Source organism: Podarcis liolepis, assembly GCF_965112155.1.
Source record: "Podarcis liolepis genome assembly, chromosome: 13".
NCBI classification, from domain to species: Eukaryota; Metazoa; Chordata; class Lepidosauria; order Squamata; family Lacertidae; genus Podarcis; species Podarcis liolepis.
The window spans coordinates 34692317-34710029 of NC_139573.1; the positions used below are offsets into that span (position 1 = coordinate 34692317).

Here is a 17713-nt window from a genome sequence, read left to right on the forward strand (position 1 = left end):
TCAGGATTTCAGTGTTTAATCTAGGGAAGGGTCTGTACCAACATTTGACCAATGAGGAATTTGTCAGCAAATGGCAGAAAACCATGGCTAAAAAAGCCACCTCTATTGGTCTGTCTCCCCCCCCCCCAACTGTATTACCTGGGTTATGAAGGCACCCAAAAGGTTTTAAAGCAAAGATTATGGGACAATGCACACAGTGACCTGAGATCTCGATCACAAGCAGTCTGTAGTCCGCTGGCAGCAGGAGTTCAATATGGGTATGTCTTTGAGTTAACATCTTACATCAAAAACCTGACAGTACCTAACTATCGAAGGCTTTTCACCAAAGCCAGACTAAATGTCTTCCCCTCTGCAGTGCTGGATGGTAGGTTGAGAGGAGTTCCCTATCAGGACAGACTTTGCTCGTGTGCTCAAGACATCGATTCCATAAATCATATTTTGTTGCATTGTGCGAAGTATGAGCAGGCCAGGGCTGAACTGATACTACCCTTGCTGGTGCCTTTCCCGGGAAAATCAGAGGCTCACTATGTCAGGTTCCTACTGGAAGACCGGACAAAAGCTAGAATGTTGGCAGTGGCAAAGTTTTTATCGGTGGTTGCAAGAACAAACGAGCCCTATATTCTAAACAAAATGCTTGATTAACCTGGAGGTAGGCTGTGTGAACTCTGTATTGATTTGTAATGTTTTTTTTGGTCTTTGGACCGTAATAAAGATTGTTGTTGTTGTTATTATTAATAATATAAAAATACACCAAATAATTCATTAGCTGCTTACATACCCACTTAACAGTAAACAACCCAAAATATACAGCATCTAGAATTGCATCATTTCGAAATGCAACAAATAAAAGCCAATTTGTTCAGATATATTATATTAAAGTTGCCCAGTAATAATTCCTGCCGGAAGGGAAAAGCTTTTAAACAAATCAGGGCAAAAGGCCTGTTCTGTGTTGGCTGTATGGTGAGGCACGAGATCCAATTCAGCAGTAATTTTACAACAGAAACACAACTTGATTACTTACTCCAGATATAAAGTTCACATCTGTTGCAGAATGGTGGCTGTTAATGGTATTCCTCAATTCTGGATTGGAATTATACTGCTCTCGGATGCGGGGTGCAGTCTGTCTGGTAAGGTCAGGCACAGAACTGTAAGGTCTCACGGGTCGGTTTTCAGAGGTCTTTGGGCTGCTGTCTGTCCCATGGTTCTGAAGCTGAGAGGTGCTCGAAGAATCACAAGTCACTTCTTTCTTGGGTTCTTTCTCATCTGCAAAATGTTCAAGCAGGAGGGTAGTCCCAGGCCCAGCCTCTGAACAATCCTCAGGCTGAATAAGAGGGAAAATAAAGACCAAGCAAGGTCAAATTTAGGGATGAAATGAAATGTGTGTGTATGCCCTACAAGTCCACAAACTCTAAATTACCGTAGTTCAGAATTTATTAGTCGCTAGTCATCTGTTTAGACACGCAAGTACATATTCCTATTTTCTTTTTTTAAAATCACATGATGGTTTGGGAAGCAATGAATACAGAGAAAGAAATATAGAAGCAGAGCGATTGGAAGGTGAAAGCAAACCATTGGCTCTGGGAAAGTCATAGAATCATAGAATTCTAGAGGATCTCTAGTCTACCCCCCTGTAAGGCAGGGATATGTAGCTGTCCCATAAAGGGATCAAACCTGAAATCCTGGCATTATCAGCATCGTGCTCTAACCAACTGAGCCAGCATCCCATCTTATTCTAAACTAGGGTTAGAGGAGACAGTTTGCATTTGAATGTGAACCTTCTAATTTTCAGTTTCCAAAAAAAAAAAAAAGTGAACTGAAACACAGCCATTCTTCAAAATGCAAACTTATCCAAATTTTGGAATGCAGTTCACCAACCAAATGATATTTACAAAAAATCATTATATTTGAGGGAAGTGTGCAAAAAAATGAATTTATTCATGGAAATAACAGAAAAATGCATCCTATTAGGGGAAATTGCTTACCAAAACGTGCACATTAATTAAAACTGCATATAGACATGTGTTTATTCGGAGTTCACACTAATGAACGAATTTTCATTTGAGGTTTTGTTTTAAATCAAATTTATGCAGAAATGTAGAAAACTGAATATAACTTAAGAAAATGAGAAATTGAGAAAATGAAAACTGAGAGATCCATTTGTCCCCAGCCTGAACTACCTCACAAAGCTGAGAGAATAAAATGATATATCTCCATGCACGCCATCCTGTGAATTTTAGAAACATCATCTGGAACCCCTTGTAGGAAAAGTGGAATGGCGATATAGTAAGTAAATAAAACAAACTGGAAGCACAGCAATAAGATACACTCAGCACACAATATGACAATAGCGGAAGAGGGATAGAAAGTCAAATTTAGCAGGGAATTTCCAGTTGGCCAGACAGAAAAGATGCAATGGAAGGGGAGGCCTGCAAGGAAGAAGCTACAACAGGAGACTAGAGCTCTGGGAAGGGTCTTTAGCAGCAGGTAGAGAGAGGAAAGGGTAGATTCTGCAGATGTCGAAAAAGTGACAATGAGAGAGCTACCCCAAACCACCAACATGGCAAGCAAGTTGGTTATCATCTGGGCCATTTGAATTATATAAGGGCAAATCTTAAGTTCCATGGAGTTCCATCTGGCTTAAGATGAATGTTCTGCAGGATGCTGATTAATCCAAGTTAGTCTGAATATGGCATTTGGTGGCGGGGAGTCATTAAAATTAGTTTACAGAAGCAGAGAATTGAGAAGGCCTTTCAATTTACTTTTCCAGAGATAGTAGTGTGTGTGTGTGTGTGTGTGTGTGTGTGTGTGTGTGTGTGTGTAATAATTCATTAGCTAATACGTTTCTGTGTTAGTCCTACCTGGGCAGAGACTGGCACCACACTTGATCTGTTCACCATCTTCTGCCTGGGAAGCTTTATCTTTTCTCCACCCGACTCTCCCTGCAGCTCGGCCTTTTTCTCTCTCAGCAGAGCTGCTTTCTGTTCTTTCTTGAGACGCAGCCCTTGGAGCTGCTGCCTGTTGACGACATTGCAGAGAAGCGTTCATAACAGACTCAAGACAGGGAGAAGGCTGCCTACCAGGTGCTGCTTACTGTCGAGATTGCTACACCGGGTTTGCAAACCCTTAAAGCCTCCCAAAAAAATCCCCCCCGAAAGTGCATGGGATCAACGCCAGGCAGAGTGGCCTTGCCTCTTAAGCCAAGCCCAAACGGTTGCCGATTGTATGAGGGCAGCATAGCAAGACATGGGGCATGTGTGTCCCCAAATTAATCGAGACAAGTGGAGGCAATGAGAGTGTAAGTGGCCAGACAATATGGGCCAATTTAGCAGTCCCAGCCATCAGCAGGGGAAGGTAGGTAAAAAGGGAAATGTCCAAGGCCTAACTATAGGGCCAGAATGTGAGGCAATAATAAAGAAGAGCAAAGCACGGCCAGCTGGAGTGATGACCACCAAGTGTTGCTGGACTGCAACTGCCATGATCCGTAACCATTTGCGATGCTGGCTGAGGCGGATGGGAGTTGGACTGATAATGCTACAACACTTCCAGGCAGATTGCAAAAGATAAAAATGGTAGGAGCATGCAGTCATGTCACCCCGTGGCTGTGTACTGATCTTTGGGAAATGTCTACACCGGAACTCTTTGATCTTTGAAAATGTTTGCGCATTCAAACACCTGTTGGAATTTTATTTTTTATAAGAAGCATAAGGGTGAGTGGTAAGATTGCACTGTGTTTTGGTTTCCAAAGGAATGTTTTGCTCGTCCAAGGTTCTGACCATCATGATTTGTACAGTGTTTATATAGACAATAGAACATTGAAACACATCTGGCCATTATGCCTTATGGAGCACTCATTTTGTGAGTGAAATAAAGAAGGGCTTTCCTTCTATCTGTATTCATTATACTGTGCATTTTATCGTAAGGAATACCAAAAATGTATGTCTATGGCTAGGCCGTATATCAATATATTGTCCAAAACCAGTTTGAAGTCCATATCAAGATATCAGTTTCATAATTTTTGACCTGGCAATATATTGCAAATCATGATGAGTGTGTGTGCTATGCAAAAATCACAGTGTGCGAAAAACTGGGAAGTTAGTCAATTCCTCGACATAGCTCCATCCCTATTTCAGGCATTGTGATAGATCGCTATATCACGATGTTTGTATGGTGATATATTGTGATGTTGAAAACCAGATATTGACCAGCTCTACTGTTCATCTCTACATATTTCCATCCTTATTTCAGACATCGTGATATAGCGATACATCACAATGTTTAGTTTGTGATATATTGCAATGTTGAAAACCAGGTATCACTCAGGCCTAATGTCTATACAGTCTATAACTGAATAATTGACCTTAACTCTATCCTTTTTCAATTGCCTTTTTTTAAGGGCAGTGAAACTCCTTTCCTTTGGGAGCTGGAGTCAAGCAACACGTTGGGGGTACCACGTTGGCTACCCTGAAGCAAAGTATGCTTCCTTTCACAACCATGGCCACACAATCTGGTGGTGGGGACTTCTAGGACACGGAATTTCAGCGTCTGAAGGGTATAGTTTATTTCATCTCTTTTATTATATTTCCATGCTTCTTTTCACCCGCATGAGTCACAAAGTGGCTTACATGCAACTATTAATAACATAGTCGAACATCACAACTGCAACATAAGTAATATAAAATAATCATCAGTAAAACAAGCATCTTCTATAAAACACCATTAACAGAACAACTTTTTAAAACTTTTGTGCGGTTTTTAAACCGCACAACCAATTTAGCAAGAGGGTTCTGGAGTTAATTGGTCAGGACCAAGCGGTGTTTGGGCATATGTAGTTTGGCATCCTCTAACACACCCCTTTTCAAATTTATGGCTCTCAGAGAAGCACTGAAAATAGAGGGTTTCAGGGTGACTCAATGAAGTTAAGTGGCACTAAGTAAAGCACTGAAAGCTCACTTTCACACAGCACCCAATTCACTCCTGGAATTCATTACCCCAAGATATGGCTTATTATACTATTGGTTGCTTCCATGGGTTGTGCCCGCTCCCGAGCTCAGCTTGATATGAGTGCTCTTCCTTCCCTCTCCAGAGTTGTGGGGAGGAAAAAGAGGGTTTCTAGGGTTTAAATGAGCAGAAAACTGGGAGCACTTACCCTGCCAAGTGAATTTGGGGAGGCCTGATCCACCACAATATCAGTACTTCTGGGGATCACTTGGTGTGACAGCAAGAACGGGATATTTAAAGTACAGTTAAACCAATAATTCATGTTTTGCTAGATAGGCACATGATAGGAATACAAAAAGCTCCTCAGAGGGATCCTTGGATATGATAGAGCCAAGGCCTGTTGAAGGCTTTGCCTTCCCTTCTCCTACCTGGCTGAGGAAGATTGTCTTGGTGCGTATCTTATGGGTATTATCTATTATCTAATATTTAGTCCATTAGATAAGTGGTGGACATTGTTGGCATTATAGAACCTCCTAGTTTCTGATGAGACAATGACACTTGATCAATGTGCGTATAGATGTCTGTTGCGTAAAAAAGCCTTTGTCAGGAAAAAACACACAACACATTAGGGATTACCATGAAGAAAATTGGGGGGCGGGGGGAGAGAGACTAGAACTACTAAGTTCAGGGCTGGATGACAATTTAGCAGGTTGTGCTGTGAGACAAGAACATCTGCTGTACTCTTCAAATAGTTGATCAGCCTATAAATTTAGTAAACAAAGAAGAAAAGATAGCAGCAGCGTTTACCAGCGCCCTGGCTTAAAAAATAAACAGAAAGAAGGCTACCTTGAAATGAAGAAATGGAAAGATTTAATAGTTACCTAGCTCTATACTAATGGCCCATGGATAAGACAAAAAACTGATCCTAGCAGTCTCTCCCTCCCCCCCCCCCAAAAAAACCCCAGCAACCTCAAGTCCTACACCTCCCTTTTATTTAAGACGAAACAGAGAAAAATGACATTTCTTACCTGGCAAACTCTTCACGTGCTCTGGAAGCTACTGTTTCCTGGTAGATTGAATTATTGTGTTGGAAAAACTTGTCGTATTTGTCTGAATCTGAACTGGGGTAAATTCGGCGATAGCCTCCTATATTTTTTTCCTCATACGTCTCTGCTTGCTGGAGCCAAGCGGCCTGGGAGTTCTTGTATTCCTCAGCCCTGATAAAATCACCCAAGAAAAACGGTTAACAGAGAAAATGTCCACAGTGGGAGACCTCTCCATTTAGTGTTCATGTTGCCATTTCAGCTTTTAAATTATATCTGTTTAACTCAACCCACTAGGACAAAGCTTGTTTATACAGCTTTTAAACAAAGTGCAGAGATATACACCATTCACAAGTGTATCATATCCCTTTTTCTTATTAAAAAAATGCTAATTAACTAGGGGCAAAGAGCTCTGAAGGAAACCGGTGTGCAGTTTTGGCAGGCCCCCTTCTGTCTCCCTTCCCAGCCCAATACACTAGTATAATAATGGCTTTTGTGTGGTTTTTAGGCAATGTTGCATTCTCCAGACTGGGAAGAAAGAAAGGCCCACCCTTGCAGTCTTTCTATAACATAAGAACTCAGTTTTATCGCTCCTTATTTTCCTCGCAGGAAAAGATAAGGAGGGTAGAAAAGAAATAGGACGCTGCCCAAAACCCTGGCGGGATCTTGCAATCCAGCTCTATTTTTGTTCAGTCCAAGCCCTACCCATATATGAGAAGGGACCTAAGCACACTAATGGCATTTAGAAAACTGTAAGAGTGGGAGCCACCGCTGGGCTCACTTACACTTTCTGTGTATGTAATCCATGCTTACTCTTTCTTGAACTACTTATACACAGACTGCAGGGGAAACTCAGTTTGAAAGATGGCTGAAAGAAGAGGCAGACTTAAAAAATAAATAAAGTTCTGTTCTTTTTAAATTTACATTGCGGTATGAGGATTCACAAGTTACACTTTTCTGCACCAACTAGTTCTGTTCTGTGCTGATAACTCAATGCTTACAGAAATAGCAAGTTTCCTCTTGCTTTACGCCCTATCTTTGCTGAAGGCTGCGAAGCTCTTCTAATATTTCTTTGAAAATTTGCATAGCAGAGACAATAAGGATGATCAAGCCCTGAAGTTATGCCCCAAGTGTAAATGAGCCCTACAGCACAAATAGCCACACTGTTGACTAACACACTCTGGACTGTTGCTTGATTTTCCAGCACTAAACACTTTCTGCTGTACGGTAATGTGCAATTTCTTTTATCAGAAGCAAAACCTCAATATTTTACAACCTCATCTCAAGCCTACACACACACACACACACACACACACAAACATCTTCCCAGCATATTCCATCCAATTTATCAGGATGGCAGGAATGATGTGGCACAATTGCCCAAATTCAGCTTTATTTTAGGAGTGAAAATAATACTACAAAACTCGAGTCTTGCTTTCCTGTGATGAGATGGCATATATGCACGAAACCTGGCCCTATCACAGCCAAAGTACCTGTGAGCTGTATTCTCTCCCCAATAGATATATGGACTCATTTTTACGTGTTCCCCTTTGAAAAATGTTCTTCGTTGTTTTGAGTGAGGTGCCGTGTGCTTGCTTATAGGTTAGCTACATTGTCATACAGTCATCAGACTGCTAAGGCAAAAACTAGATGCTAAAATACAGATGCATCTAAAAACAACAGCCAACAAGCAGAGAAATGCACAATGTTGTGACTTCACCAGGATATGGGTAAGTTGTATCAGACATTAGGAGCGGCGGGTGAAACTAGGCACACGGCTCCATTTTCAGCTGCAGCAATTTTAGTTGCAGCCAACGTTGCCGGATAATGTGTTGACTTCATCAACACTTTGTTATTTCACTCTGCAAATTTCTATTTTAATACATCTGAGTAATCCTGATTTAAAGAGGACTACTAAATGGACTGAAAGTTATATTAAATATATGCTTATTTGTTTGTTTTTCATATGGCTAATGTAAGAGCCAAAAGATTAAAATCCATTGCTTTTTGCAGATGATTTACAAATTCCTATCTGCGTAATCCCAAGAAGCAGAAGAAGAACTGAAAAGGTCCCACCTGGATTCCCGATTGGGGCACTGCTTAAGGCGCCTCTGCTTTCCTCGCCGTTTCTCTTCCTCCAGTACTTTCCGTTTATCGCATGCACCCAAATTGATAAGAACCAGAGTATCATACAGGAGCTGATCTTTTACTTCTTTGTCCAGCCACGAATCAGTACTGAAGCTTGGAGAGTGATTCACCTGGATAGGAATTAAACCTATATTTGAATTTGCTACAATTTGAAATATATAACACAAAAATTACTGGGAGAAAAACAGCGTTGGAAGATCAAAGACCTATTTACTGGGGAAGTAAGCTGAAACCAACATTCAAAACTTTCGGCGTTGAAGACTGTGTACTGCAATAGCCTTAGGAGCACATCTGAGTTATCTAATTATTAATCACATGCAATTAGCTACCTTGAGAGAGACCCTTGGTGACTGCTCCTTAATTATGGCACTCCTAGAGATTTATCAGAATTCTTGTTTCAGCATTTCTCTACAACTTTGAATTTGCTTGCTTACCACATTTTCACCCCCATTTTCCCTCCTAGTTGCTTAGGAAAGGCTGCAGAATCTTCTTATTTGGTTTCTGGCTTTTTAAGGTTGGGAATAAGTAGATTTTGAAGGGCAAAGCTAGGGAGGAGTGAGACAGTTCAGTACAGAAGACTGGGGTCTAGAACTGTATTCGGATAAAATACTCATCAGGGGCATACCCTCCAACACGCCAAGGTGAAAAACCGGGACGCAGAGGCAGACTATTACAACATTAGGCTTATACAGAAAATAAATTGTATAACAAGTTGTCATTTCTGAATGCTTGATGGCTTAGCATGCCATGTAAATTTAATCACACTGGAAACCATAAATGCTAGTTATGGATTTCTTCTTAATTTACTGAGAGGAGATGTGGTCGTTTCCAAAGGTAACCGAAACAAACTTTTAGTCATCTAAAGAAAAAGGAGAAGTACTGTACATTGAATGATACACTGTACTGAACAACTGCTGCTCAATGATAACAAATCAGAAGATTCTTCTCAGGAATAAGAAATTTGTAATCACAGTTAGAAGAGCAGGAGGTGTTTTGCAACTCCTTTTTGTTTAAATATTGGAGGGTATATAATCGTATAGACATAATTGGAACATATAACTGCACAGATGATTTTATGGTTACATTTGAATTTGTATTTCTAATGGAAGTATTTTTCATTTTTCTTTTATGTAGCCCAATGTACATTTAAATACATTAAGGTCATTAATAAATTCGGTTTACGATGATATATTTTAATGGATGCCTTGCTTTGTTGGCTTTCTTTCTAAAATTAACAAGACCATGAGTCCTTAAAATGGGATGTTTAGAAATCTAAATAAACAAGAAGACAAAAAAATGTAAAACAGAGGCTTGTGCTACAATAGACAGACAACTGGCTTAAGATAAAGATAGGGTAATACTGTGGAGTGCAATGTGTAACTACTAGACTATGAAACTGACCATCACGGGACATCTAGCTTAAGCAGCTTGAATTTAGTATAAAGCCTAAATCCATTAGTGACTATTAGATATGTGACAGCGAGAAGTACAACCTGCTTGCCTTTTTCTGGTGAACTTCTCTGTGGAAGTTGGCTGGCTGATGCCAGAAGACAGAAAAATTAGCTGGATAACCTTTTGCTATGACCCAATTTGGCAGATCCAATTTGTTTTGGATCCTCTTAGAGGATTTGTTTATGAAACCAACTGACTGTCTTCCCAGTTGGGAACGCCAACGTGCAAGGGCAAGTGTGATTTCTTTTTTTAAAAAAAAAAAAAACTCCAAATACATTTCCTGTAGTCGAACGCCCTCTGCTGGGCATCCCAATGCTTGGAAGAATTGCCATGGGGCACCCGAGCAACTGAGGGAAGGTGGGGGAAAGATCAAAGTGGGTTTTACCAATGCATTTTGGGAATAATAGCAGAGAGAAAGAGAGCTCAGACGTTTCTGAATCTAAGCTCAGGGCCATTTGCTTTGTTGGGACATACCTCAAGCAGCCACGGTTTGAGTTTTCGATCCAGCAAAATGTCAAATCCCAGGATCTCAAAGCAGGCACTCCACATGGTGTGGTTGGGGAAGCAAGTGAGATAGTTATGTTTGATGATAGGATGGGCTGATATCAGTGTTTTAATGACAACATCTTCAATGTCCTTCCATATCTGTTCCGTTTCATAGCCATTCTGCTCCATGTGCTCATTAAAGGTGGACAACTTCCTTGAAAAAATTGGGGAGGGGGGCAGAGAGAGAGAGAGAGAACATACCTGAAGGACTTGCATTCTGTTCTTCATCCGCAGCAAGTTGGGCTGCTGCAGCCGTAAGCTAAGACCATTTGCACAACTTTCCCCTTCACATTAATTAATCTGGATAGCTACCAGTTAATACTTCTAAAACAAAGGGAAAGGCGAGAAAGCCCATCCTTCTGACAGTTTTGACCCATCCAGACTGAAGACTGGGTGATTATACTGGGAGAGGGGCTCTCCCAAAGGGTACAGAGAACTCATATACATTGCTCATAGAATAACATAATTGTAGAGTTGGAACGGAGTTCAGGGGTCATTTAGTCTAACCCCCTGCAATGTTGGATTACCTAAGGAAAACATTTCATGTTGTTAGTCAGACCAACAGAGAGATAAATAAAAGCCAGGCCCAAAGCCTGAAGATAGGCTGGATAGAGCTACAGGGGACACTCTGGAGGATGCTTAATCCACAGGGGAAATTGGGGCCAACATAGGGTCATCTAGGCCATAGAACCACTTCCCATCTTTCACTAACCATGGCACAGGGGAGTGGCGAGAGCCATTTGGAATGAACTCCTGTTTCTAAGACCACATCTTAAAGCACCATGGAACTCTTATGCCTACCTCAGAAATAGATTACTGTAAATGCTTTCCCCCACTTGGACACGAGTTTCCTAAAAGCTTTGAAAAGTTGAGTTTTAAAGCTATCTTTCTGCCAGGTTAGGAGCTGCTAGCCAAACATTTGAAAACTAGAAGGACAGAGTGTGAGCAGATATGATGGAAAAACAAATCAGGGCACTGACAGTGATCCCTTGGCACTGGAGTTATAGGGACATCTGTTCTAGTAACTCCTCCCACTTGTCTCTTGATCTGCCACATTGCAGACCCCGTTTTTTGGACAGCAGCTCAGCGTAACACTGCAGAAGTCAGGCTGCACTGCTGATATTTCAGCCGCTTACTGGGAAAGCCCAATAATACTCAGGAAAAATACCAAAAGCATATCAAGCCTTTGCCGCAGTGGGCAGAGCACTGCAGAAGAGCCTCAGCCAGCAGACTAACACAGCGCTAGTGATCAACAGAAAAGCCAAGAAATTCTAGAGGGGGAAATATCGAGGCAACAATAATTAGATCGAACTGACCGTTCTGCGCAAGATTTAGAGGGGAGGCTAATTACACCCACCGAAAACAATAAAACAGAGGGCGGCAATCCAGCAATTCCATTTGCAACAAATTCATTTGTATTTCCTTTAGGGGGGGATAAATCCAGGCTCCTCTCGCCTGCTCCAGGCCCCCTGCTGTTACTCATCTGAGCTTTTTAAATGATTTATTTCACCTAATGATGGAGAATGCGCCACGTTGCAGCTGAATTTGGAGAAATGTTTCCTAAACACGTATGAAATGGCCATAAAGATTCATGAGAGCAGGCCCCCCAGCTGTGATTATTTTAGAAAACATTCTGTACCTCTTGCTACCAGAGTCTGCGTCTCGTACAAAATTAGCGCTGTGCTTGTTAATTGAATAATTAGTCAGGTGCATACAGACGTCGTCCTGTAAATAATTAAACAAACAAGCAGGTTATGAGGCTAGAGAGATTTCTGCTTCCCTTATGCTGTTTCTTCAGGATGTGGGGGGGGGGGGGCAGAGAGGAAGCACCTTTACCTTTACCGGGCTGTGTACAGTATATTGAATGGCCTTTACATCCCTTTTGGACCTACGAAGCTGACATCACTTTCCTTAATTCCAATTGGAATTTTGAGCACATACCTCTTAGATGGTGGTGGTTGGGGGGGGGGGTATTTTCAATATTTCTGGACTCCAAACTCCTCAATCAGAATAGATCACATAAGGAAAGTGATGTCACGTTCATAGAATCATAAAAATGAAATACATAACAATATGTACACAGACGTTCTTCATAAAATACAGTTCAGAATGAAACCAAGGCAAATGACAAAATTATTACCCCCTCCTGCGTCTCAGTAAGGTGGCTGTTGTTCTATTCGGACAATAAAGAGAGCAGACTATTTTAATCAAACCACAGACAACCAGGCTCTGCCTGAGAATTGGTTGTGGCCTCAGACTTCCTGATTGCCTTTAGGGCATGACTATATCTTCCACACAAACCTATGTAACAGAACACAGGCAAACATGCATTTTTGGAACTCCGCAGGCTGGAGGGATGATTTAGAATGGAGAAGTAGTGGGCATTAAAAGGCTTAAGCAACATCTTCCTTCTATTACTTCTCTATTCCAAATTCCCCCTCGCCCCCCAAGCTGTTTAGTTGCTGTTTTTTGTTTTTTTTAAAAAGGCTTCTTCAAAACTAACATTAACAAATAACTTCAGGGTTAGCTCTGTAGACAAAGGTTGCTGTGCAGGCTTCAAAGGGACAGAAGGTACAAAATATGTTAAAAACCCAACTTAAATCGGTGCAGGAGTTCTGAGCTTCACAAAATGCATCCCTTAGTACCCCCTGGCCCCATGCATTTCCTCATAGTGATGCTTATTTCACAGGACAAAGAAACAAACAGTGGGATCTGCAAAGCAGCTCCATCATTCCAGCTAGAGGAATGCTGCAAAGAACTCTTCTGCTTGCAGGTACCGGCGTTTCCCACACTTTTGATTTCATCAAACCAGCTGCGTGAGATGCTTCCTTATGAATGCACACCCCTCAATGATTTATGGCTGTTATTTACGACATTGCTGCATTCCTTTCGATACCACAAGGCTTGGGTATTAATTCTTGGAAAATACAGAGGAAGCACCTGATGAATTATGTGGTTTGAACCAAAAGCCGTCAATATTTCTTACAAGCGTGCTTGGTCATGTCAACAGGAGCCTCCCTTGCTTACCAAGTTGCTGTGTGATGGGTCCGAGTAGGCAGACGTCGCAAAGCGCGCTAGGCCCTCTTTATAAAGAAAAACCCGTAGCGGTTCACATGATGTTACCAGCACATAAATCCGAAGGTCAAATTTGAAGCCATCAATGATGAAAGGCTGTGGCAGGGTAGGGGCAGGGAGAGAGATAAAATTCTTAAATCAGATATCTAAAGGGGCAGGAGTAGTTTGATAAATCTGGAGAATGCAACATTGCCTAGAAAACCACATAAAAGCCACTATTATACTATTGTGTTGGGCTGTGGGAGGGTAGGTTCACTGGCTTCCTAAAGCCTTCCGAGTACTAATTCACATGTTGCATTTAACCCGTGGAGGCCAAAATGGCTTGAGTTTCTCTCTTTCACAGAGATTCCAACTGTGTGCATTGACTGATTCAACCCCACCCTTGTTCCAGGTTCACACCAGAATGTTACAAATAGAGGCACAGCTTTAGTCGAACTCTAGAACTCCCTTCTCTGGAGGTTCACATCTGACCTTTTTCTGGGAACCATCAGGAAATGTCTGTGCTAATAAGCAGAGTTGGAGGGGGCCTTGTAGGCAATCTAGTCCAATCCCCTACTTCTTGATGAAGAAAACCTACAATGACCTCAGCTGATGGCTGTCCAGCCTCTGCTTGAAGAGACTAATTACTCCCAGGTAACTGGCTCCATTATTAAACTGCTCTGACTGTTTTGAAGGTCTAACACAGGCTTCCTCAACCTCCGCCCTCCAGATGTTTTGGGCCTACAACTGCCATGATCCCTAGCTAGCAGGACCAGTGGTCAGGGATGATGGGAGTTGTAGTCTCAGAACATCTGGAGGGCCAAGGTTGAGGAAGCCTGGGCTAACATCCTGTATTTCCACACTTTACTTTGCTGTATATTTTAAACCTCTGCTGGGGTTCTCTCACCAAAGAGTACTTGTCCCAAATCTGGATCTTGCCATCCATAAAATTCTCTTTTTATTTACCTGTTTTCTCCCCAAACCAAAACTTACTGTTAAGGGGTCCATCCCCCCCAATGGTTAACACCAATGATCATGACCCCTGCAACTTCAGCCTAATCCTGCTATCGGGAGCCATAGAGAAAAGGAATCATGTCCTGGCTGAATGAAAATGGAGGCAGTGATTGCGATCTTGCTATATATGCACCCACAACATCATTGGGCAGGTGTGGATGCACCCACCATTGCTGGGACCACTTACATCCATTTTCAATTGGACACACTTCTGGGTAATGGAGAACCAATCTACAATAAGCACTTTTCAGGGGCAAAAATATACAATAGATCTGGATAGCGTGGGGACTATATAGAAAAATCAAGTACTCCATGGATTCTAGAATAAAAAGTCATCCCATCACAGTCTCTTTGCCTTATCCCACTTTCACCAAGACTCCTGCTTTTGAGTGTGTTGCCTATGTATTCCCCTTCCTTTAGCTCCCTTCTTTTTTGAGCACTCCCATTCCCAAATCTCTCCCCAGTCTCAGTCCCCCTCTTAGCATCTTTCACCCTGATAGCATGCAGCTGCTCTCTCTTGGTGCTGGATGTTAGGACCCTTTCAAAACAACTCCTTCTCTCAGAGTTGGTTCACTGATCAACATTATTTTCGATGGATTGGCACTTCCCTGAAATAGAACACTATGAACATCTTCAGTATTGCAGCAACCAATGACTAGAGCAGGGATGAGGAGCCTGTTTCCTTCCGATGTTGCTGGACTCCCATCACTCCCATCAGCCAGCATGCTGAATGGTCAGGGATTATGAGAATTGTGCCTGATCTAAAGGGACACACAAGCAACACAGGCAGCCCATTTCAAAGACTAATAAAAGGGGTTACCTTTGAGATATAGAGCTGGCAGATCATATCCTCTCCAGGTTTGATATCTTTCACAGATCTTGTGATAAAAATGCCTCTGCCTTGACAACCAGAGTCTGGCTTACAGATGTAGGTTTTGTGTTTTTTTGACCTGCCAAATGCTTGCAGTTCTCCATAGCTGAGAGCAGTGAGGAGGAAAGCAAAATATACATTCTCATTTGATGTAGTACCAGACAGTGGCATAATAATAGTTCAAGCTAAAGTAGCAATACTAATGGGAAATAGGCCTGATACCATCACAAACCACCCCAGATCTAAGGTTGTTTGTTTTCTCTCTCAAGACATTCAGAAGAAACTTTTGCTACCACTTCCCTTCAGGTCCCTCATCCTTCCGTTCCTCACCAACCCCAGTGATGACCAGATAGTTAAAGGGAAAACAAGATGGTGTCAATAGCTCTGGCAATATCTTGCAGCAACCACATTTAATGAGTGAGCTATGGGAAAGTTCACACTTCTCACATACACTGTCAGTTCAGAGATACACATGCAGACTAAAGCTAAAGGGCATCCTTTCAGCAGGTCAAACCAAGGATCTTTTAAATAATCATTCACCTGCTCATCTATGGCAAGAGATACTCTTCTAGCGAAAAAGAAACCTTTGACAAAATTTGGACCTCTTTTACTTTTGCAATATAGATATTGGTGTGGGGAGGAAGAACAGAGACGAGAACAAATTGCTGTGGACTAGGCACTTGTTTTTATTGTTTTTGCAAGGCTGCATTAAAGGATCGGGGTGGACTTTGGTAATATGGCCCCCGGAGCAAGGATGAAGTTTACTCCCCCCCCCCATATTAATTTCACAATGATTCATTTTGGTACTATTGCTTTTTATGGATCTTCTCAGTAGGTACCTCTATGAATATAGGCAGTAGTGGTAGGGATCACAGAATTGCAGAGTTGAGAAGGACCCTGAGGATCATCTGGTCCAACTCTCTGCAATGTGGGAATATCCAGCTGTCCCTTTCGGGGATCGAACCTGCAACCTTGTTATTATCAGCACCATGCTTTAGTAGTAGTAGTAGTAGTAATTGTTGTTGTTGTTATAATAACGACCCTGCTAAATATGGCACTGAAAGGATGCTGCATTTTTCAGAACTGAGTCTGGCATCTAGGCTTTCTCTCCATATCCTGAGTTGACGAGGACTGAAAACAATGTTGGTAACATTGGGCAGCAGTTAAAATAAGGGGTCCAAGTCCCATCTCTTGGTATCCCACTTTTTGAAGGGCATTTGCCCTCTCCTGCTGCCTCATTCTTTCATTACAACCCTTTAATTGTATTGGTTCCCAGGCCTGAGTCCACATAGATAATGATGCCTGCATCTGAAAATGGATAATGTAGAGATGAAAAAAGATGCAGAAAAGACCAATCAAAATGGCTAGGGGGCTGCAGCATCTCTCCTTATAAGCAGTGCTATTTTCTAGGAAAAGCGGTGCTGGAGTTCATTATGAACGCCTCCCTCGCTCTCTTATAATGCCGATGGTGCCCACCTGAGAGGTGCCAGAACTAAGTTCCGGCAAGTTCCAGCTGAAAAAAGCCCTGCCTGTAGGAAAAGGTTACAACCCTACAAGAGTGTCTGTATGAAGGTTTGAGGAACGCTCAGATGCATTCATTTGGTTCATTCCACCTCTACAAGTTACAGAGAAGATGTGCCATTTTTCTCACCAGTTGATCTGGTGGGCAGGGAGATAGTGGCCCATGGACAAGACACACAGCCCACTCAGGCTGTGTCCAGAAGAGCTTTTCCACAGGACAGAATCATTTATGATAAGCTACATAGGGCTTATCTGCACTTCCTCTTGTTCCACTGCTTCCCCACCACCCAGGGGAATCTGCTCTTTGGCGCTCAGTCGGAGCAAATGGCAATTTAGGTTTTCTTCAGATTTCCATTTCTTCCGATCAATAGCTAAAGAGCGGGTTTTCCCTTGGAATGGAGTGAGGTAAGGGGAAAACCACTTTCTAGGCATGGCACAAGCGGAAATGTGCCCTTAGTGTGGTGGTGGCATTTTACCAGACAAGACCTGATAAAACGGTTTTTAAAAACCATTTGTACAAAAGTCGTCGTCCCCTTCCAACTTTGCTTCTCCACTCTGTGTCCACCCGGATTCCTCAATCTCTGTGATGATGAGGGGAAGCGAGCCAAGATGGAAAATGATTTAGGAAAGACTCACTCAGCAGGAAGACACCAGGTCCTGGGAAAGAAGTTAAATTCCTTCGGAAAAAGCTTTAGCATCCTGCCCATGTTCCTGGCCAGAAGATCCTTCCTACAGATTTCCAACATCCCAGGGAAATGGTTTATTTTCTAGAAAAGGAGTCCAAGACAAAAGCCTGATTGTTGTCTAGGCCTTCGGATCTTTCTCATGAATGAAAAAATGAAGGTGGACGTTTTAGCTCCACCACTTCAGAAGGAACACCAAGTACCTGGTAAGTTTTCATTTCTAGCACCCGTTCCAGTGAGACAGAAAAATCTGTCCAATACAGAGTCCAATCATCAACTTCAGTTGCCTCCCGGAGGCCACACATCATAGCAGCCCGTCGCACTGCATCATAGAAGAGAGAATGGTGTCATCAGCATTTAATAGATACATCTGCAAGAGGAAACATCGGGTGGGGAGGCTTGTTCAACTCAGAGGGTCACATCAAATACACATCTAAATCTAA

The 17713-nt window shown here is 42.2% G+C and overlaps 1 protein-coding gene across 9 annotated transcripts in view; it reads right to left on the reverse strand.

Moving 5' to 3' along the window:
- TTLL6 (tubulin tyrosine ligase like 6) overlaps window positions 1-17713 on the reverse strand; it is a 38218-nt gene that overhangs the window by 9151 nt on the left and 11354 nt on the right. For 8 of the 9 annotated variants that reach the window (XM_083469573.1, XM_083469579.1, XM_083469572.1 and 5 more), the window contains 10 exons: window positions 17474-17592; window positions 17224-17354; window positions 15016-15172; window positions 13155-13298; window positions 11767-11852; window positions 10056-10281; window positions 8058-8239; window positions 5967-6155; window positions 2859-3015; window positions 1022-1321 (listed from right to left, as the gene is read on the reverse strand). In XM_083469573.1, the coding sequence (XP_083325699.1) occupies window positions 1022-1321; window positions 2859-3015; window positions 5967-6155; window positions 8058-8239; window positions 10056-10281; window positions 11767-11852; window positions 13155-13298; window positions 15016-15172; window positions 17224-17354; window positions 17474-17592 (1691 nt within the window). Of the gene's footprint in view, window positions 1-1021; window positions 1322-2858; window positions 3016-5966; window positions 6156-8057; window positions 8240-10055; window positions 10282-11766; window positions 11853-13154; window positions 13299-15015; window positions 15173-17223; window positions 17355-17473; window positions 17641-17713 lie in introns of all 9 variants that reach the window. The other variant, XM_083469578.1, reaches the window with a different exon arrangement.